The sequence below is a fragment of the Cokeromyces recurvatus genome, assembly GCF_025118155.1.
Source record: "Cokeromyces recurvatus strain NRRL 2243 chromosome Unknown BX663scaffold_1, whole genome shotgun sequence".
In the NCBI taxonomy this organism is placed as follows: Eukaryota; Fungi; Mucoromycota; class Mucoromycetes; order Mucorales; family Mucoraceae; genus Cokeromyces; species Cokeromyces recurvatus.
Window position 1 is genome coordinate 1,386,015 of NW_026251387.1, and position 19,213 is coordinate 1,405,227.

At 29.8% G+C, this 19,213-nt stretch overlaps 10 protein-coding genes across 10 annotated transcripts; 8 read left to right on the top strand and 2 right to left on the bottom strand.

Moving 5' to 3' along the window:
- Positions 1-1,077: 1,077 nt before the first annotated feature.
- BX663DRAFT_492676 (calponin homology domain-containing protein) lies at positions 1,078-2,267 on the top strand. Its single transcript, XM_051525245.1, has 6 exons — positions 1,078-1,133; positions 1,234-1,372; positions 1,446-1,509; positions 1,568-1,732; positions 1,800-1,916; positions 1,983-2,267. The coding sequence occupies exons 1-6, from the start codon at positions 1,097-1,099 to the stop codon at positions 2,046-2,048; spliced, it is 588 nt and encodes a 195-aa protein (XP_051387976.1). The 5' UTR covers positions 1,078-1,096; the 3' UTR covers positions 2,049-2,267.
- A 1,135-nt stretch (positions 2,268-3,402) lies between these two features.
- Positions 3,403-4,367, top strand: BX663DRAFT_492679 (RTA1 like protein-domain-containing protein). Its single transcript, XM_051525246.1, has one exon. It carries the CDS (start codon positions 3,423-3,425, stop codon positions 4,320-4,322), a length of 900 nt encoding a protein of 299 aa, XP_051387977.1. The 5' UTR covers positions 3,403-3,422; the 3' UTR covers positions 4,323-4,367.
- Positions 4,368-5,106: 739 nt separating this feature from the next.
- BX663DRAFT_17115 (RTA1 like protein-domain-containing protein) lies at positions 5,107-6,088 on the top strand. Its single transcript, XM_051521654.1, has one exon. It carries the CDS (start codon positions 5,145-5,147, stop codon positions 6,045-6,047), a length of 903 nt encoding a protein of 300 aa, XP_051387978.1. The 5' UTR covers positions 5,107-5,144; the 3' UTR covers positions 6,048-6,088.
- A 152-nt stretch (positions 6,089-6,240) lies between these two features.
- BX663DRAFT_534106 (ras family-domain-containing protein) lies at positions 6,241-7,179 on the bottom strand (the record flags this gene model as incomplete). Its single annotated transcript, XM_051530568.1, has 5 exons — positions 7,102-7,179; positions 6,931-7,015; positions 6,720-6,871; positions 6,433-6,652; positions 6,241-6,365 (listed from the first exon to the last, which is right to left on the bottom strand). Exons 1-5 carry the CDS (start codon positions 7,138-7,140, stop codon positions 6,241-6,243), a joined length of 621 nt encoding a protein of 206 aa, XP_051387979.1. The 5' UTR covers positions 7,141-7,179.
- Positions 7,180-7,822: 643 nt separating this feature from the next.
- Positions 7,823-8,824, top strand: BX663DRAFT_482238 (uncharacterized protein; the record flags this gene model as incomplete). The annotated part of the gene is made up of 7 exons (XM_051524408.1): positions 7,823-7,865; positions 8,003-8,044; positions 8,101-8,169; positions 8,330-8,373; positions 8,435-8,542; positions 8,672-8,681; positions 8,778-8,824. 7 exons carry the CDS (start codon positions 7,823-7,825, stop codon positions 8,822-8,824), a joined length of 363 nt encoding a protein of 120 aa, XP_051387980.1.
- Positions 8,825-8,991: 167 nt separating this feature from the next.
- BX663DRAFT_492680 (translation initiation factor SUI1) lies at positions 8,992-9,715 on the bottom strand. The gene is made up of 3 exons (XM_051525247.1): positions 9,617-9,715; positions 9,495-9,548; positions 8,992-9,420 (listed from the first exon to the last, which is right to left on the bottom strand). Exons 1-3 carry the CDS (start codon positions 9,648-9,650, stop codon positions 9,173-9,175), a joined length of 336 nt encoding a protein of 111 aa, XP_051387981.1. The 5' UTR covers positions 9,651-9,715; the 3' UTR covers positions 8,992-9,172.
- Positions 9,716-10,547: 832 nt separating this feature from the next.
- Positions 10,548-11,370, top strand: BX663DRAFT_446076 (uncharacterized protein; the record flags this gene model as incomplete). Its single annotated transcript, XM_051523678.1, has 2 exons — positions 10,548-11,072; positions 11,169-11,370. Coding segments are annotated over exons 1-2 (690 nt in total), but the record flags the coding sequence as incomplete, so codon positions are not given.
- Positions 11,371-14,662: 3,292 nt separating this feature from the next.
- On the top strand, positions 14,663-15,031 carry BX663DRAFT_425892 (Myc-type, basic helix-loop-helix domain-containing protein; the record flags this gene model as incomplete). The annotated part of the gene is made up of 1 exon (XM_051522513.1): positions 14,663-15,031. A coding segment is annotated over one exon (369 nt), but the record flags the coding sequence as incomplete, so codon positions are not given.
- Positions 15,032-16,198: 1,167 nt separating this feature from the next.
- BX663DRAFT_17235 (uncharacterized protein) lies at positions 16,199-17,850 on the top strand. Its single transcript, XM_051521661.1, has 3 exons — positions 16,199-16,852; positions 16,915-17,430; positions 17,468-17,850. Exons 1-3 carry the CDS (start codon positions 16,480-16,482, stop codon positions 17,470-17,472), a joined length of 894 nt encoding a protein of 297 aa, XP_051387984.1. The 5' UTR covers positions 16,199-16,479; the 3' UTR covers positions 17,473-17,850.
- Positions 17,851-18,329: 479 nt separating this feature from the next.
- On the top strand, positions 18,330-19,200 carry BX663DRAFT_492689 (uncharacterized protein). The gene is made up of 2 exons (XM_051525248.1): positions 18,330-18,883; positions 18,953-19,200. The coding sequence occupies exons 1-2, from the start codon at positions 18,612-18,614 to the stop codon at positions 19,014-19,016; spliced, it is 336 nt and encodes a 111-aa protein (XP_051387985.1). The 5' UTR covers positions 18,330-18,611; the 3' UTR covers positions 19,017-19,200.
- The last annotated feature ends 13 nt before the right edge of the window (positions 19,201-19,213 follow it).

The following is a 19,213-nucleotide window of genomic DNA, read 5'->3' on the forward strand; positions in this document are numbered from 1 at the left end:
AAATTATAATTTATTATTATTATGAGACCAGTTAAAAGAAGCTTGCTAGATTTGCCCACAACCCTGGAGTGTTACTTCACATCCAATAGAAATTGAGTTTTATATTTTGGTGACGTTAAAATCAGACAGCTTCTTAAGCGTATTAAAATTCAGAAAATAGATCAATTAATATAAATGCCCTCGTTGCTGATTTATAAGAGTACTTTGAAAAAAGAAGTTATTGGATTTTTTGTTTGTCCCCTTCGTAAAGTGCTAACACTTATCCCCTCTTTTTTCTTTTTTTATGTCTTTTCAATCTAGCACAAGTCTAATAATTTACACTAACTGAGTGAAATGATATATCCTCTCTATATGCTCAAGTAAAAAAAAAAAAAAAAAAAAAAAAAAAAAAAAAAAAAAAAAAGACCCTAATTTAGGATATATAGTATGGGTCATATAATAAAGGCTTTGAAGTGTAGAATGGCTAAAATAAAATAAAATCTTCAAAATTAAAGACTTTGTTAAACGTGCATCATCCAGAATATGTACATTAGCGTTGTTAATTATCTTGATCAAGTTCATATCCCAGAATGTCTAAAGTGATAAAGCATCTCAGATTGAAGCTATTGAACACCTTTCACATTACTCTTCTCCTTTTTATGACTTTTGTTCATACGTTTAATGGCAGAAAGAGGCTAATAATAGACACCAGTCATAGGTGGATGGGGGGTTCTAGTAGTTATTTTCTATCCTCGTCTGATGTAGAAGAAGTAATAAAGACTGGAGCAGATAAATATAGGTTTGAAGGATTCCAAGTGTATGTCAGTTTAACTTTAATAGAGTGAAATGGTGTAAACGAATGTACAGTCTTTTGTATATTGTTTGAAATTGAAGCTTGCTGTTGCACAACGAGTCAATGCATTGATGCAAATACTGCAGATAACATATAAAAAAAATGTTATTTTTCATTGGTCTAAAAATTCATTTTACTTTAAAATTGTCCGCTGCTGAACTAGAAATTACATAATCATTTAGTATGTTATTCATGTAAAAAGTTCATTATTATTATTTATTTATTTTTTTTTTTTTTTTTTTTTTTTTTTTGCTCTCTATCAATATGGAAGAAGATACACCATTATATGGAATAGATAAAGGTAATAAGTCATAAAGTTTACATGAATCAAATGTTTAATACAAAATTACAGTATAGTTCTTTTAAACTCATTTATTACAATACATCATTTTCCTTTATAGAAATTCAAGCTAAAATTAGCTCAAAATATTCGGTTGAGCGTGAACAAGAAGCTAGACAATGGATAGAGAATACAATCGATGAAAAGTTTCCTTCAAACGATTTTGCCGAGAGTCTAAAAGATGGAGTCTTATTGTGCAAGTAAATAAATGATCACTTTAACATGGCATGTATAGAAAGTTTTATTATTCAATTGTCTCATTTTATATAATAGGTTAATCGAAAAATTAGTGCCAGGTCATGGCAAATACAAGCAATCTAAAATGCCTTTTGTTCAAGTAAGAATTCCAGTAATGAAAAAAAAAATCTTACTTTTCTTATATACGCTACAAATAGATGGAAAATATTTCTATTTTTTTAAGAGGTGCTGAAGCTTTAGGTGTTCCAAAACATGACCTTTTTCAAACAATTGATCTGTACGAAAAAAAGAATATGACACAAGTGGTTGATTCTATATTTTCTGTATCTAGATATGCTTATAAGAATGGTACATCACAAACAGTAAGTAATAAGAGAACTGGAAAGTGACAATGCATGCTTATACTATTTTTTTGAATATTATGTATAGTATTTGGGCCCAAAATTGGCAGATAAACAGCGACCTGTATTTTCCAAAGAAGCAGCACAGGCAGCAAGTGCAACATATAATACATATCAATATGGATATACTGGTGGAGCTAATCAAGTAAGTTAATGGTTTGCTTCATGTTAGCTACTTTAAATAATATATACATATAACTTTATATTATAGTCTGGTATGAGTTTTGGTAAACGTCGTGATATTGTTGGAAGTGATCCATATGCTCAGTATAAATAATATTAAGCTTTCTCTTATGGAGTGTTTGCTTTATGCCTTAACAGTAAGAGAGAATTTTACTTTTGAGTGATTTCTAATAAAATTAGTTCAATGTTACTTGGTCAACCCCTATATTCTATATCATATGTCATATAATAAACAAAGTAATATAATAAACATGAAATTCATTCATCAAATATTACAATTAGTTGTACATTACGACACTTTTGTAGTTGGCGGTAAATTTTCTGATTCTTTTCAAGGTTTGCGCTTGATATGTTTCTCCAAAAAAAAAAAAAAAAAAAAAAAAAAAAAAAAAAAAAAAGGAGACAAATCTTAAGTATGAAAGGAGCTCATTAGTAGAGCAGGTGATATCACTGATTTGTAGTAAAAAACTATAACAATAGTATACTATTTTGGAGTTAGTATTATCAAACGCTTAATAATAAGAGGACAACATAATATCCTATCCCGTATGATAAAGAGTGTTGATTAATAGACTATCATTTTACACGACAGTCTCAGTAAATATTCCTTCTATTACTCTGATGATTTATTATAAGACAATAGAATTTCTTAATGTGTAATGACATTAATTAAAAACCAAGCACTTCATATACCAAACGTGCTTTCTTTTTTTTTATTCTTGATAAAAGTACATCTGTATCTTTTAAATATATACATGTATGTGTATGTATGTATATTGTATAGTGACTTTATATTAGATAGACATTATATTCATACATTAATAAAAATCTTAAGAATTACTTGGCAAAAAAAAATAACAAAAATAAACTAAAATAACCAAATATGGTAATTCAATGTGTAAAGTGTGATTGTTATGTAATCTGATAAGAAATAATCATAGACAGCAAAAGCATTCTTACTGTAGTTTAATATTTCCTTTATCTTATGTAGTTATTATTGTTAATACAGATATTATATCAATTGTTAGTCCTAATAATTTTATCGTTGTATTACGAAGGATTCTTTAAGTTTATTGATTTCTTCGTATGAATTTAATTTCAGCAAAACATTTTTTTTTTTTTTAGAATTACATTTGCTCGATTATTACTAAATCATACTGCATATATTTAGTCGAAAAGGGAAAAGAGAAAGAAGAAGTGTGTCGAGTTCTTCACGTTAGTTAGAAGATTCTAAAGTTATCATGCTTGTATAATCATAATTTTTTTTTCCAAAAATTAGTAGGAAAAGGTAGGGTTTTTTTTTTTATATGCATATAATTATATAAATGTACAATGTCTTTGTTATAAATGATAAGAATTTTTTAAGCTTATTGTTGCTGGCGGAGAAATTTTTAAATAAATATAAATACAATGTGGATTTGAAAGAATTATCAATCTTCAAAAATCAGCTTATTTTCTATATTTTAAAATGCCTCTTATTACACAAAATGAATCAAATACATCACAATTTCCTTTTCATGTGTCTAACCTTCCTTTGGCAGTGATAAGTTTAGTTGTATTCATTTTTTTTACAATTCTTATAGCTATTCGCGCGTACAGATCAAGATCTCGAAAATTTATTTATATACTGTCATTCACTGGTGTAATGGAAGCTGTTGGATATATCTTTAGAATCATGTGTCACAACAATGCAAATATCACAAACTACGCTGTTATGCAATTCTTCTTAATCGTATCCCCTAATGCCTTGGCGTTAGTCAATTACAGAGCCCTTGGTGAAGTCATTCGATTATCTGATGTAACTCCAAAGCATTTTTATCTTCGACGTAAATTTGTTTCCTGGTTCTTTCTTTGTAGTGATTATTTTGCTTTCATTTTACAAGGTTCAGGTGGAGGTATGCAAGCTACAGGTAATGCTGGAATGGCTAATATTGGCAAAGCTATAGCTTTAGTGGGTCTTGCAATTCAATTATTCTTTTTTTTCTGTTTTGGCTATATCACAATTTATATTCGTCGCAACCCCAGATACCAATATCAAGTAGAAAATCAATCAAATCCTAAAGCAAGATTAACTACTTGTCTTATTATCACACTGCTTTTGCTTTATATTCGTAATATTTACCGTGTTGCTGAATTCGCTGGTGGTTATGATGGTGTGATTGCTACTACTGAATGGGTATTTTATGTCTTTGATACTCTTGTCGTTTTTCTTTGCTTTGTTGTTTACAATATTCTATTTATCGCCAACTATCTTCCAAAACCTGGTTCTGCATTCGATATTACTGTTTCAAAATTGCCTTCCTCTTCATCAAGTTTAGAAATGGATGAAGCTCGAGGAAATTGCAACAACAAAAATGAAAATTATTAATTTAAACTTATTTAATCATCAAGAATCTGTATTATGTAAATAAACCACTTTCGTTTGTAATATAATGTATATCCATTTTTGTCTTCTTTGACTCTATTTTTTTAATTTCTTTCTCATTGTCTTTTTTTTTCGTTTAACAATGCCGTATGATTGTATGTTAAATATATTTATTGTCTTTTATTCAAATAGCAAATATATGATCTACTGTAATCTCATTAATAGCGCTATTTTAGTATAACATGTATTAAATGTATATTAAAATGGCCATTAGCTGATATTATTCAAAAAAAAAAAAAAAAGGTCTAAACATTAAATTATCTGATTTGTATGGAATACGTATATTTATTATCTGATTATCTATTGTCTCATATTCAAAGGGATGATACTTCAAGAAATGGGGGGGAGTCGCAGTGTGCTAAAGAAGATAGCGCACCGAAAATAATCCCGAAATCCGTCTATTGCTTTGTGTTTATTGGTTTTCTTTTTTTCTTTTTTTCAAAAGAAAAAAAAAAGAAAGTAAATTAACATTTGCTTATTTTTAATCAGTTGAATAAATAAATTTTTGTATGCAGATCAGCTTGAAATGATTATACAGTTAGATTTAATGATCGAGAAAGAAAACTAATAAAATTATCTTTCGGATACATTGATCCCTTATTTAATGGATAATAGAGTGTCTTTGCAGAATCAACGTGTGTAACATAAGTAAAGCATGTACAACATTGGCTTTTCAAGATATAATAAGACAATTTATCTCTTCTTCTTCTTCTTTTATATAAATATATATAAATCACACTTTAAAAATCATAACAAGCAATAGATATGGGATTAGAAACTATATTAGCAAATAATGGAGAGTCTAAGGCATTATACTTATTTCATTATATACCGGTTTTAGCTCCAGCAGCAGTTGCTTTAGCGCTATATGGACTAATGACAATCTATTTGACAATTCGAATCTATATCTCTAAAAGCCCACGGTTTCTATATATTCTAGCCTTTACTGCCTTAATGGAAACTATAGGATTTGCAATTCGACTCAAATGTCACTTTTTCACAGATCTTGGAAAGTATGTTGGAATGACTTTGTTTTTATTATTAGCTCCCAATGCATTAGCCTTAGTTAACTATAAGGCAGTGGGTGAAATCATTCGACTATCAAATGTTGAAGAAAAGAGATACTATCTTCGACCCAAGTTTGTTACCTGGTTCTTTTTTGGAAGTGATATCTTTTCATTTTGTTTACAAGGCGCTGGTGGTGGTTTACAGTCAACTGTAGGGTACAATGAAGAAGGCCGAATTGTTACATTAATTGGTCTTGCAGTTCAATTGATTTTCTTTGGCTGTTTTGCAGCTATTACCGTTTATGTGCATCGCCATTCACGATATAATTATTATGTTGAGAATAGCACAAATCCAAAAAAGAATTTAATTCTTTGTCTATATGTTACTATTGTTTTATTATACATTCGATCCATCTATCGTGTTGCTGAATATGCTACTGGATATGGTGGGCCTATTGCTCGCTTAGAATGGGCATTCTATGTGTTTGATACCATTATTATTTTTATCAGTTTCATCGTCTATTCTATCTTCTTTATTGGTGATTATCTTCCTAAATATGACTCAATCAATAACAGTCAGCGAGCTTCATCGAAATGCAGTAGTAGTAGTAGTAGTAGTAGTAGTCAAACAGAAAGAAGTATAGATATCGAAAAAAAATAAAAATCTATCGTATTTAATTATGATATTAAATTAAGATGCACATTAATATGTATATCAAGCAATAGTATATAAAACAAAATAAAAAAGATGATGTACTATATACAGACAATTGTCCAATAAGTGATAGAAACTCTTTCTTTTTTTTAAAAAAAAAATGAAAAAACAAATAAAATAAATAAATAAATGTTTACAATTAGCAATTACAACGAGCATTATTATTTTTATATCGTTTTTTGATATTGCCGTCTTTAACAGTTAAAGGTATTCTGATAGTCTCATTATTGTTCAACTGCAAATAACTGGTAGGAATTCTTTTAGCTACACATAAAATAGATGAAAAAGAAAATTTTACAAAATATGCAATCTGTATATAAACTCTGTATACCTATTTCAGTAAATATATGATGAATATTCGTACTTAATTTTGCACTTGTTTCCATATATAATATATTTAATGCTTTTGCATATGATTCAGCTTCTTCTCTCGATACTTCTCGCAAGTATTCTTGTAAATCGATCTTATTTCCTGTTAATACGATAACAATATCTGAGGAAGCCTGATTTTTTAATTCAATAATCCATTCTTTTGCTTTTTCATAAGTATTCTATACATAGATCAACATGACTATCATTGTAGCTCTGTTCCTGAATAATATTAATAAAAAAACCTACATAGTTTGTTACATCAAATACAACCATTGCTGCTAAAGCATTTCTGTAATACATAGGAGCCAGTGCATGAAACCTCTCTTGACCTGCAGTATCCCAAATTACGAATTTAATATCATGTGTTTCAATAGAATAAATTTTTGTTGATAGTTCAGCTATATATATTGCGTGTAAGTGTATATTTATATAAGAATATGTATATTATAAGATTTACCACCAATAGTTGGATCTCTTTTATTCATGAATGTATTTTCAACGTATCTGGTAACAATGCTTGATTTCCCTACAGAAGACTCTCCCTTTTTATTTTATTTTATTATTTTTTTTTTTAATTTTCTGCCAAATTTCATTCCTTTGTATGTAGTTTTATATCTATTTGTCATACCAAAACAACTAATTTGATAGAAGGTATATGATTTGACATTTATAAAAGATATATAAAATTAAGAAAAATAAAAATAATAAAATAAAAAAAAAAAAAAAAGATTAGAAACAGCCTTTCATTATATATTCAGTAGATTTAACTATATTCTTAATTAACAAAGAACAACAATAAACGATATAAGGGAAAAAAAAAAGGGAAATAATGAGAGACAGACAGAGAGAGAGAGAGAAGATATATCTACTAAGAGGCCTTCAAGTGAAATTCTAACAAGACAAATTACAGACTTATTTGATATTCTCTTACTTTTTCACTCTCACTCCCAATTTTTTTTTTTTTTTTTTTTTTTTTTTTTTTTTTTTTTTTTTTTTTTTTTTTTTTTTTGAACAACTCCTTTTTATCCAAGTCGAGTAAAATAAATTTCGTAGTAATATTTAAAGGCTGCTATGTTGAAAGCATCAAATTACATATATAACAGAGAAAGAGATGGTTCTCTTTATAAATCAAAGAAATAAACGTTTTCTTTTTATATAATGGATATTCTTAATCTCGTATTTGTTGTCTTTGTTAGTTCTATTGTTTTAAAATAAGTTTTATTCTTTTATTTTGAAGGTTTTTTTTTTAAAAAAAAAAAGAAGAAAAAAATTACCAACAATAAGTATATTCATATAAACCAGTATTTATGTTTCTTTTATGTTGAACTATTCTTACATTGAATCAAATCATGTATGCTCATAGTATTTTGACCATTTCCAATCAAGCGTTGAGTAAGATGACTTACGTAAAACACACTTTAAGATTCATATGCTTTTTTTTTCTTTTAGTAAAGGAGGCATTTATACAATAACTTTGAGTAACTTTTATATATCAGATTTCTGTGTTCTTTTTTTATATATCATTAAAGTGATTAATAAGAAAAAGAATGTGGAAATCAATAAGAATAATTGTAAGTTTTCAGTTGTACACAAACAATTAAACACTGAAATTAATGTTTTATGTCAGTGACCAAATGCAAAGATTGTCATTTTTTAAAACGTAGTAAAAAATGTGAATCTTCTTCATCTACTCAAGGTAACCTTTTCCCTTCTTTTTTTTTTTTTCCTTTTTTTTTTTCCTTTTTTTTATCAAGATGAAAATTTTAGTTATGGCATCTGAGAATGGAACGGTCAATAAAGATACTGTCAAGTTTAAAGTTGTTTGAATAGGTGTCATTAATTTTATTGTTGAATAGACAAAGATGTGGTACCTATTATAGATAAATTTAGAACTTCCAAAGTAATAAGTTATTACTGCTCTATTAACACCAATTTAACATATTTGCTTTTATATAAAATAGACTTGTCATTCAGATTTTGAAAGAAATTTTACGCCTTCATTAATAGGCTGTCATGGTGTTTTAGCTTTCAAAAGCTGCGGGATGCTATGGCAACGTGATTGCAACGCCGTAAAAAATATTTATCGAATCTTTAATGAGATACTAACTGGTCATGATCCGTCCCTCTTGCATTCTCTTGTCAAAAACAATAATATCGCTGTCTTAAACACGATTTTTTTTTCTTAACAAAAAATTTAGATTTTTACAGGTAAACATGTCTAAAAACTAGTTTTATTTCGTCAAAATCTATTTTTGCTGTTCAAATTTGTATTCATTGATTTAAAAAAAAAATAATTGTAACTAGTCTACATTTCATCCGAAAATACTGAATCTTCGCTATGGTTCCCTTGAGTCCATTAAGGGTTTTTTAATTCATTTACTTTTTTTAAGAGCTTCCCAGGCAATTTTAATTTTGATATATAATTATCAGTATGTTCATTGCGTTTAAATTTTGTTAATAAATAAAATAATTATTAATCGTAGTGCAATAATGTAATATGTGTATTCATTTTATTGAACTCCGCTATATGCAAGTGCTGCCTTAAAAAAAAAAGTCTCACCATTTAGTATTAGCATAGCATTAGTTTTTTTTTCCCTCTTCCTTCACTTATTCCAAATAACATGCATTTAATCCTTTACATCATAGTATGATAATTAATTTTATTATATAAAATATATACAAAAAAAATGATATATTCTTTAAAAACCATGAATTTTGATGTCAGTCTTTTTAGCAATTTTTTCTTCAACTAAGAATTCAGCAATCTTTAACCTTTGATCACCTGTGAGTTGCAAAATGTCACCATGTTCTTCATCTTCGACAATTGTACCATTACAAGCAAATAGCTTTTTAAATGTTTTCAAAATTTTCTTAGCATCATATTGTGTAGGAAGTCCTTGAAGAGTGGTCAATGTCTTTCTACCGTTTCTTTGTTGAATACGTAAATCTAAAATTTAAGATTTGATATATACATATAAAATGATTCTTTTATTTATAGTTATCCCATATTTTATTACTTACGGATATTGTTATTAGCTTGTTGCTTATTATCTTCATCAACATCAGCAAACGGATCTAATAAAAAGATGCATAAACTTAAGTATTCTTTTTTTTTTAAAAAAAAAAAAGAAATTTTTATTTACCAAAAGGAACGTTGAGCTCTTCAATATTGGACATGAACTTATTAGTATAACTTGATATCACTTCTTTTTTATATATAAAAAGAAAAAAAAAAAGAAAAGAAAATTAATAATATATAAAAGAAAGGATAAAAAAAAAAAGAAAAAGAAAAAAATAGAAATTTTATTTTATTTTTTGAAACCACCACCAATGGTAGTAAGACGTTTTTTTTTTTTTTTTTTTTTCGTCTCCCCGCAAATCATTTTGCATTCTTTAGTTGTTACTCAAGTATTCTTAAGTAAGAAAGAAGAAAAAAGAATTCCCTTTCTCCCAATAAAATAAATAATAATAGTAGTATAAAATCATGAAAGATTTGCATGTATATTCTTTTTTCGTACCTGGTTGCTAGGCAGGCAGCTTTAATTTATGCATAAAAAGAATTTATATATAATTTAGTCTTTTTTTTTTTGGCTATTTAAAAGATGAGTAGTTAGAATAGGAATTTGCTTCAAGATAAGATTGATAAATCTAAAGTGTAACAGGTTCTAAAATGCCACTATATACAATATACTTACATGCATGTAGACTAATATTTTATATGTTAATTTTGATTCACGTGATCCCTTATCTTGACTTTATTTTTAACAAATTTTCTCTTCCGCGGGAACTCCATGAAAGAAGGGGTAAAGATATGATATGTATTATACAGTAAAAAGGGGGTAAATAGCGGGGAAATAATCAATTGAAAGATAAACTAGAAAGTGAGAGAGAGAGATTAAAGATAACAAGCCTACTTTAATTGGATACTATTTCCTCCGATGATTTTTTTTAACTGTTTATTATAGCTACCACTATCATTATCCAATCATGGTTCATCATGACCTTGATGATAAATATATATAAATATGTTTGTATACAAATGTATTTTTTTTTTATTTATCCCTTTTTTATTTTATTTTATTTCATTTTTACTTATTCATTTTATTTTAAAATGACTGTAAAATCACCTTTTTATAATAAGCCTTCAACGGCTACAAGTGTTGATTCATGTCATAAATGTCCACTAATACAATCTTCTAGTTTATCATTCAAGACAGACGATTTGAATTTTTCACAAAAACAAGACCAGTCTACTGTAGCAATCGTAACTGGCTTCGAACAAATGAAGGTCTCTAGTACTTCCAGCAATAACAACTCTATTTCAGCCGTTATTGGACCGTGCAACTCCAGTGTTGCGAAATCGGACATTGGAAGTACAGTTGTTCCCTCCCCTTCTTGTTCGAATTGTGGTACCACTACCACCCCTTTATGGCGTCGATCTCCTCTTGGAGAAATCATTTGCAATGCATGTGGTCTTTATTATAAGGCTCGTAATACTGCACGTCCTATTTGGTTAAAAAGAAATGCTTCAAAGCGTTCAAAACATGTTTCTGTAAGCCCTGTCGCCACCCTTGCTCCTCGTCTTTCACGTCCTCCCCTGTTAGCGCCAGTGCTTTCGATCATGACAGAAGTACCAACAGGTCCTCCTCCTCCTCCTCCTCCTCCTCCTCCTAACAAAATGGATAATATTAGCAGTAACAATCATCATAAACAGAGTCCAGTAGATACGCCACTAGAAGATTCGATTCATTTCATTTGCGCTAATTGCCAAACTTCAACAACCCCACTTTGGAGACGTGATGAATTGGGTCAAACGATTTGTAACGCTTGTGGACTTTATTTTAAACTACATAATGTACATCGTCCTATTTCAATGAAACGCTCAACTATTAAACGTCGTAAACGAATTTCTATGGCTAATATAGCTGTTACATATCGATCTACCATCATTCAGCCTCAACTCATAGAAAAAAAAAATCACTCTTCATGTGGAACAAAGAGACAAAGAGGAATTGAAGACTCTGTTAAACGTACGGATCATTTACGTCCACTCTTGCCCTCTCCATCTTCTAGTACACTCGAGCCTACTTTTAAATCATCATTATTAAATCCTATAGAGCCTGATGTATTTCATCGTCATCAACCATATCTTCCATCTCCACCTATGAAACCAACAAGATCTAACATTGCTTGTTTACTAAATCCTGATACAGATCGTCGTGATAGAAGTCTTCCTAGTTTACCTTCTCCTCCATTAGTCACTTATGATCCTATACAGCCTTCATCACCTAAATTATTAAAAAAAAATGTGTCGAATGAAAATGATTCGATAGCCTCTCAGTCTAAAATGACCCCTTCTTTGTTTCATCCTCCTCCTCCTCCTCCTCTTGCTATTGTAGATCACAAAAAATCACTTGAAGCTCATCGCGATGAATTAAAACGTGAAGTCAACCATCTTACATGCTTATTGAGTCGTACTACAGTTATGCTTCGGAATATTGATCATGCTATGGCTATCACGAATAATAATTATTATTAATCTAATTATTCACTTATTATTCTGATATAAATAAATAAATATGTATATATTCTTCTTGACATATGAAACCACGTGAAATGATTTTTTATTGTTTATAGCTTATGAATAAAAGTACAATTTTTATCATGTGTATTTCAACATCATAAAACAGGGGCAGACATGGTACTTTACTTTTAGATTATGCATAACAATAGTATTTTTTTTTTTTTTTTTTTTTTTACCTTTTGTAATTTTATTTATTACAGACCCCACATTTTTTTTGCTGAATAATAACTTTTTTTTTTCCAATGAATTTGCACAACATAATACAATTAAATAAAATTATTATTTTCTCATTACATAATTAAAATTTTTGATCTTTATAAGTACATGATACTTGATTGCCTAGTCCGGCTTAATAAAATAGTAGAAAAAAAATCCTTATAAGGGACACAAGGTAAAAAAAAAAAAAAAAAAGAAAGATAAAGAGGTCAAGGGAAAATATAATAATGTTCCAAGAAAGTGAAGGATGATACATTACCTTCGATTGTTAAACAACCATCGGATCAGCTTGAAACCAGGATTTTCAATAAGAGGGGTGAACTTATCATGAAATATAGCATCTCATTCGTGGAAAATGGTGTATATTTTTGACCAGAGGATAGTCCATGTGAAATCATAATGTGATGGACAAAGAAGTTTAATAGACAGCTGGTTGTTCAATAGAAAGGATATGGGTTCAGCAACTGAGACAGGGATATATAAACGACGATACATGTGTAGATAGATAATGAATTGAATGAGATTTGGTAAACAACTCGGTAAGATGATAAATGCATAATCGAGGTTTACCATCCTGCTGGTAGCCATTCAAGACATCAACAGAGAACACGAACTCGTTCAACAGATGACATAATAGATAGCCAACATATAGGATCTACATCTAGATTGTGACGGCACACATTTAATAGTTTAGTGGTATGCGTAGCATACTATATAGTTATCTGTGTTTATGTTTTTCTTTTTTTTTTACCAATCAAAAAAGTTTTAACACATTCAAAATTTTGTTCATGAAACAAATACAAGAAAATTAAATACTACAACTACATTTATTATTTAAAATATTTACATTCTGTCCATATTGAAAAGTTTATAAGATTCACAAATTCACCCTCTGGCAATTTTTTAAGGTAGCTTTTTTTTTTTTTTTTTTTTGAGGGGAGGGGTTGCCTATCCGCGCATGGATTGATTGCAGTTTCGTAACAGGTTCCACAATCAAACGGTCGAAAGAAACAAAGGATAGTAGGTATCAAAATAGGCCTACCTCATGCGACTTATTCAAGCCACTTTTTTGTTTATGTCACAGAAGAAATGGCAACTGTACTGAATAAACTCGGATGATTGCATAATATGTATATTGTGATAGAGAATGCCACCTTTTCATAAAAAAAAAAAAAAAAAAAAAAAAAAAAAAAAAAAAAAAAAAAAAAAAACCAGAAATTTTGCAAGAAGAAATGTAGATCTATTTTATATGAATAAAAAATACTTTCTACACCTGATCCAACAAACAACGACTCTCTTATCAGTAGTCTGTTTTTATTATTAGTAAGACTTTGTTGGTTCACAGTTTACTCACTTTTGTTATAACTTTCTTTATTTGAAACGACTAACTGAAATGAATATAATAGTAATAGAGCCATTCACTTTACTTGGTTAAATAATAAACATTTTGGTAAAGAGCGGTTATAAATTCTCTACGATTTGTATTCTTTTTTTTTCTTACTAATCATTCATGCGTTCTAATAATAAATCTATGTCATTTATTAAATACCGTATATACACAAAATTCACATGTATTTAAATGATTAAAAATACATAATTTCTATTAGGCATTTGTAAAGTCGATTACACCAAATTAAGCTGTGTATAACATGGAAAAGGGAAAAATAAATAGGTATGCATGATGTATACTATCCTAATTTTTCTTTTCTTTTTTTTTTTCATAACAAAATATGAATAATAATTCAGAATATGATCCAAAGCATAAGGCTTCTAGTATAATGAGTACAACAAGTACAGCAAGTAGTCATAGTATATGGGATTATCCATTGAATCCTAATCTAATAGATCCTACTAGTGACTTTATTGATAACAAAGAGCAATTAGGTACTCATCAGACTTTAGAAGGTATTATATGCAAATTCATATAATATGTTATTGTATTATCAAAGAGCCTAAATTATTAGAGTGTATGTATTACATAGATTATCATGTTAATAACTCTACATTAAATACATCTCAGACCATCTCTCTTATTTCTCCATTTGTTGATTTTGATCATAATTCGAGCAAGAGAAGAAAAACCCACTCTAATGTCACTACTGAGTTATTCATGCCACTATCCATTTCTCATGATAATAAACAAGAAGCAATGCAGAATAAAGCAGTAAGAATATGTGCATCATAGATAGATATACAATTTAAGCCTTTATATATGTAGGAACAAGAAATTGATAAAGGTGTCACTGCTAAGAAAGGAAACTCTCATAAAGATCAAAAAGATGAAAATCCCTTTAAAAACACGATTACTCCACTTATTTACCTACAACATAGTGATCAAATAATAATGCCTTCAATAGCTTCAACTTCCTTGTATTCTGATTATGATAAAATGTCTATTCAGCAGCAAAGGTCATTGATTGAAAATGGTCAAAAAGAGTATCCAACTATCATCGAAGAAACTCAACAGCAAAGTGTCCATCCTTTGATGACCAAAAAACGAACAAGGGCAACATTATTATCAACAAGTTGTCGAGATACGTTAACTGAAGATGAAAAAAGAATGAACCACATTGCTTCTGAACAAAAGAGACGTAATACGATTCGCTCAGGTTTTAAAGAGTTGACCGAAATCGTTCCAACTCTAAAAAATATAAATAATTCTAAAAGTACAATCTTGTTTAAGGCAGTGGATTACATTAAATACCTTGATAAACGAAATCGTAACTTGAATGAGAAAATTACTTTGCTTCAAATACGAATCAATGGAATAACAAAGAATCGTCTTGAAAGACAAGAAGAACACTATTATCATTTATCATCCATTAATAAACACCATTTAATAAACAAATTTTTCGAAAAAGGACAATGCCATGATGACCTAGTTCAAGAAGATAATCATGATTCTTTTTGTTCCACTACTGATACCACTACTACTACACATAGTGTGCTTAATAAACAGCAACAGCAACAACACATAAGTCCTACTACTACTACTACTACTACTATAGCCATATCTGCACTTCTAGTACATAAAAATCAACAGAAACAATTAGAAGAACTTCAAGAGTATCTAAGAATGCAACAGCAACTATTAGAGAAACATAACATTATTTTACCGAAAATGAAAAATAGCTCTTTTACTAGTATACAAACAAAGAAAGATAGTAAATCAATCATGTTATTAAATAAGCGTACAACACGGCCTGAACGACATCGTCAATATAATTCAATATCAATTCCTTCAAGTCAAAGTAGTAATAATGATGAAAATGAATGCAATATACATCATCAATCCTCCTTATAACTTGAATAATACGTCCTCCTTGAGACATCTTTTATTATAAATAACAACATAACTAATTAAAATAGTTTTTTTTTTTTATTCGTCATTAAAATTTTAATATTTGTTATGTAAATAAGTGAAATTTTTTGTTTACTAGTAACCCATTTATTATTACTCACACAACATTTTATAGGAGAGAATTTTATCGATTTTTTTTTTTCTTTTTTTTTTTTTTTTATTCCATTTAAATAAGTTAACTTTGTTGAAGGAATAAATGTATTCGTATATATTTCAAAGAGTAGCTAACAACAAGCTTATTCCATTTTAGCAATGATAATTATTACCTCCCCCCTTTTTTTTTCGAGAATCATATCTTAAAATTGTAAAAGGATAAGACTCTCTTCGAAAAAAAAAAAAAAAAAAAATTATTTATTTATATGAAACAGAGACATCTATGCAGCAATCAATAAGACGACAGCTGGACGACCTTTTGTAATAATCTACTGCTATTTATCATGACGTCAGTTACTATCAACCAATCATTTTAATTTTAATGTGAAATAAAGTGGTGTATAATAGAAACTTCGTCATTATTGGTTGAAATCATCTAAAAAATTTTTTTTTTCCGCAGCGATAAAAAAAAATTTGATTCTTTTTCTTTATAAAAGAAAAAAAAGGAAAAAAACGAGGCTTGGCGAAGGCTTGGTTATATACTCTTGCTTTTCCTCTTTAGAAGAACTCCGGTCAAAGAGGCATAAACTCATACATACAGAGAGAGTGAAAAAAAAAAAAAAAAAAAAAAAGAGAGAAAGAGAGAGAAAATATTGCATAAATAATATCAAAGCAAGCATAAAAGAAATATTTAACGCTAAACAAAAAGCAAAAAGGATTATCGATTTTAACAACACAATTTCTTTTTAATAATGGCCAGAGTCCATCTCTTTACTCCCTCCTCTGCCAATGACAGACGTCGACATATGCCAGAATATCATCATATTACTGAAGAGGCACCTATACCTACAACAACGTCTGATAACAGAACGATATCTGCGCAACAACAAGAGGAAGGACACACGTTAGATGTAGATGCCATCAGTTCACCTTCTATATCAAAAATAAATTCAACTTTGACAACTTTAACTGCACCTTCTTCTCCTGAACAAAAAGATAAAAGAGAAAGTCTAACAAGTCAAATAACTTCAAGTAGCGCTGCACTAACAGCTGCTTTACTACAGAATGCACATGGAAATAATGATATGATGGGAGCTGTTGCAGCGGCTTTATCTGTCAAGCCAGGTAAAAATTTTAAACTATTAGACACTATTTTACAATCTCCTAAACTGATTTATGACAACTAGAATCATTTCAAATTATTGAAAACAATGGAACACAGTCAGGCCAAACTCATATAGGACAATCGAATAGCTCATCTCAGATCAATAACCATAAACCTGAAGATGCTATTGAACAAGCAACAGTTGCAGCAACAGCATTACAACTTTTAGGACTATCACATAATGAAAGTAAAGATAAAGACAAAGAGATATCAATACACCAAGAAGAACAGCAGCAAACAAATGCTACTAGCAACAATGAAAATAACAATGCCATCCTATATCCGGCATTAACACCTAATTTAGAAGATACTGATTTAAACAATGAAGATTATAAAAAAGGTGCTTGGACTCCACAAGAAGATGAATTGCTACTTGCAGGTATTAAAAAGTTTGGATATGGTCGATGGAAAGAGATTGCTATTTCTATCCCTGGTCGAAAGGGTAAACAACTGAAACAAAGATGGGATAATACATTAGCAGCGAAATATGTGGATCAAGAATGGTTAAAGAATAAAATTCGCAATGATGAACAAAGAGATTATAGATCTTCTTCACCTAGTACTACTACACAGACATTAGATCTTCATCAAAAAGCATTAACAAATGTAGCCGAGGATAAAGGTTTGAAGTTTTTAGAAGCAACAGACTGGAATGATATTGCGTTAAAAATTAGTGAAAAGGCTAGAGGTGATCAACATGCTATTGAAACATTATTATCTCAAGCACTTTTAGGAACAGTAGCAACTCATACAGCAGCAGCGGCGGCGGCGGCAGCGGCGGCGGCGGCAGCAGCAGCAGCTATTAATACTAATAATGGCAACTCTAATAGCAGCAGCAGCAGCAGCAGCAGTAACAATAACAACAACAACAACAACAACAACAACAGTAATAATAATAATAATAATAATAATAGTGGTAGTGGTAGTAATCCAATAACAACTGTAAATACACCTACTGGTGGTAGTATTGCATCATCATCCGCAACAACACCTATCATTAATAATAATAACAGTAATACTCCTTCACCTATTCAAACCCATGATACCATTCTTCAAGAATCCAATCCATCCACGCCTACATCAACCACTATCACACTACCCGGATCTACTACAACAACAAATCAAACTAGTACAACTGCTTCTGCTCCAATTAATGATGCCATTAACTTAACATATTCAAGATCTTCTATTGAGCCTAGTAGTACACCTACACTTAATTATGCTGATGCAGCTGCTTTAGCACTTTATGCTACTCATCTTTCACAACATACAAATAATGCTAATAACAATACCAACGCAGGACACTCTCTTAACCTAGCTAATCATCCTTATTTTATGGCTAATCCTTTTAGTAATACAAGTTCTGCTGACAGTAATGCTGTTGCAGCAGCAGCAGCAGCAGCAGCAGTTGCTTCTCTCGCTCAACAGCAACAACAACAGCAACAGCAACAACAGCAGCAGCAGCAACAGCAGCAGCAGCAACAGCAGCAACAACAGCAGCACCAGCACCAGCAACAACAACAACAACAACAACAGCAACAGCAACAACAACAACAGCAGCAGCAGCAAAATAATATTAATTATACTCCAACTACATCATCACAAGCGCCGTCATCATCATCATCTGTATCTGGAGCATTACTAAACCGAACAGGTAATATAGCAGGACATAAAAGGCGTCGATCCGATCCAGCGTTAGCAGAGACACAAAGTGCAGCGATGACGATCTATGCCTCAGCGACACCCATTACGACTACTATTAATAATCAAACACAGACCGTGTATCCATGTTTATTTCCAAATTGCGGTAAAACATTTGCAAGACTTTATAATCTAAAGAGTCACTCAAGGACACATACAGATGACCGACCCTTTGTTTGCTCTGCATGTTCTGCCGCCTTTAGTCGAAATCATGACTTGAAGAGACATTCTAAAATTCATGGAGGGGATAAACCATATAAATGTGAAGGATGTAAAAAGAGTTTTTCAAGGTAAGAAGAAAATAAGTATAGATAAATAAATAGACAGATTTACTTATTATACATGTATAAAACGATTAGATTGGATGCTCTAAAACGACATAAAAGCAATCAACGAAATAAGCAAGGATGTCTAAATGCTTAGATATCATTACTACTATTTAATGTATTACCAAGTTCATACCTTCTTCCTTCTTCTTTTTTTTTTATACATCTATATTCTTATTTTATATAACTTGGTTTATTCTGTTCTGTTTTTGTTTTGTTTTTGTTTTTTTTTACAGTATTTTCTTTAATATGTATGTATGTATGTAGAAAATAAAAAAAATTTATTATATGTGT

Bases quoted from the DNA above. Each gene is read 5' to 3' on its own strand.
- BX663DRAFT_492676 (XM_051525245.1), top strand. From the start codon at position 1,097: ATGGAAGAAGATACACCATTATATGGAATAGATAAAG. The intron at 1,510-1,567 runs GTAAGAATTCCA...CGCTACAAATAG, and splicing joins CTAAAATGCCTTTTGTTCAA to ATGGAAAATATTTCTATTTT. The intron at 1,733-1,799 runs GTAAGTAATAAG...TATTATGTATAG, and splicing joins AGAATGGTACATCACAAACA to TATTTGGGCCCAAAATTGGC.
- BX663DRAFT_492679 (XM_051525246.1), top strand. From the start codon at position 3,423: ATGCCTCTTATTACACAAAATGAATCAAATACATCACAATTTCCTTTT.
- BX663DRAFT_17115 (XM_051521654.1), top strand. From the start codon at position 5,145: ATGGGATTAGAAACTATATTAGCAAATAATGGAGAGTCTAAGGCATTA.
- BX663DRAFT_492680 (XM_051525247.1), bottom strand. From the start codon at position 9,650: ATGTCCAATATTGAAGAGCTCAACGTTCCTTTTG. The intron at 9,549-9,616 runs GTAAATAAAAAT...TCTTTTTATTAG, and splicing joins AGAGCTCAACGTTCCTTTTG to ATCCGTTTGCTGATGTTGAT. The intron at 9,421-9,494 runs GTAAGTAATAAA...CTTAAATTTTAG, and splicing joins ACAAGCTAATAACAATATCC to ATTTACGTATTCAACAAAGA.
- BX663DRAFT_17235 (XM_051521661.1), top strand. From the start codon at position 16,480: ATGGCCAGAGTCCATCTCTTTACTCCCTCCTCTGCCAATGACAGACGT. The intron at 16,853-16,914 runs GTAAAAATTTTA...TATGACAACTAG, and splicing joins GGCTTTATCTGTCAAGCCAG to AATCATTTCAAATTATTGAA.
- BX663DRAFT_492689 (XM_051525248.1), top strand. From the start codon at position 18,612: ATGACGATCTATGCCTCAGCGACACCCATTACGACTACTATTAATAAT. The intron at 18,884-18,952 runs GTAAGAAGAAAA...TAAAACGATTAG, and splicing joins TGTAAAAAGAGTTTTTCAAG to ATTGGATGCTCTAAAACGAC.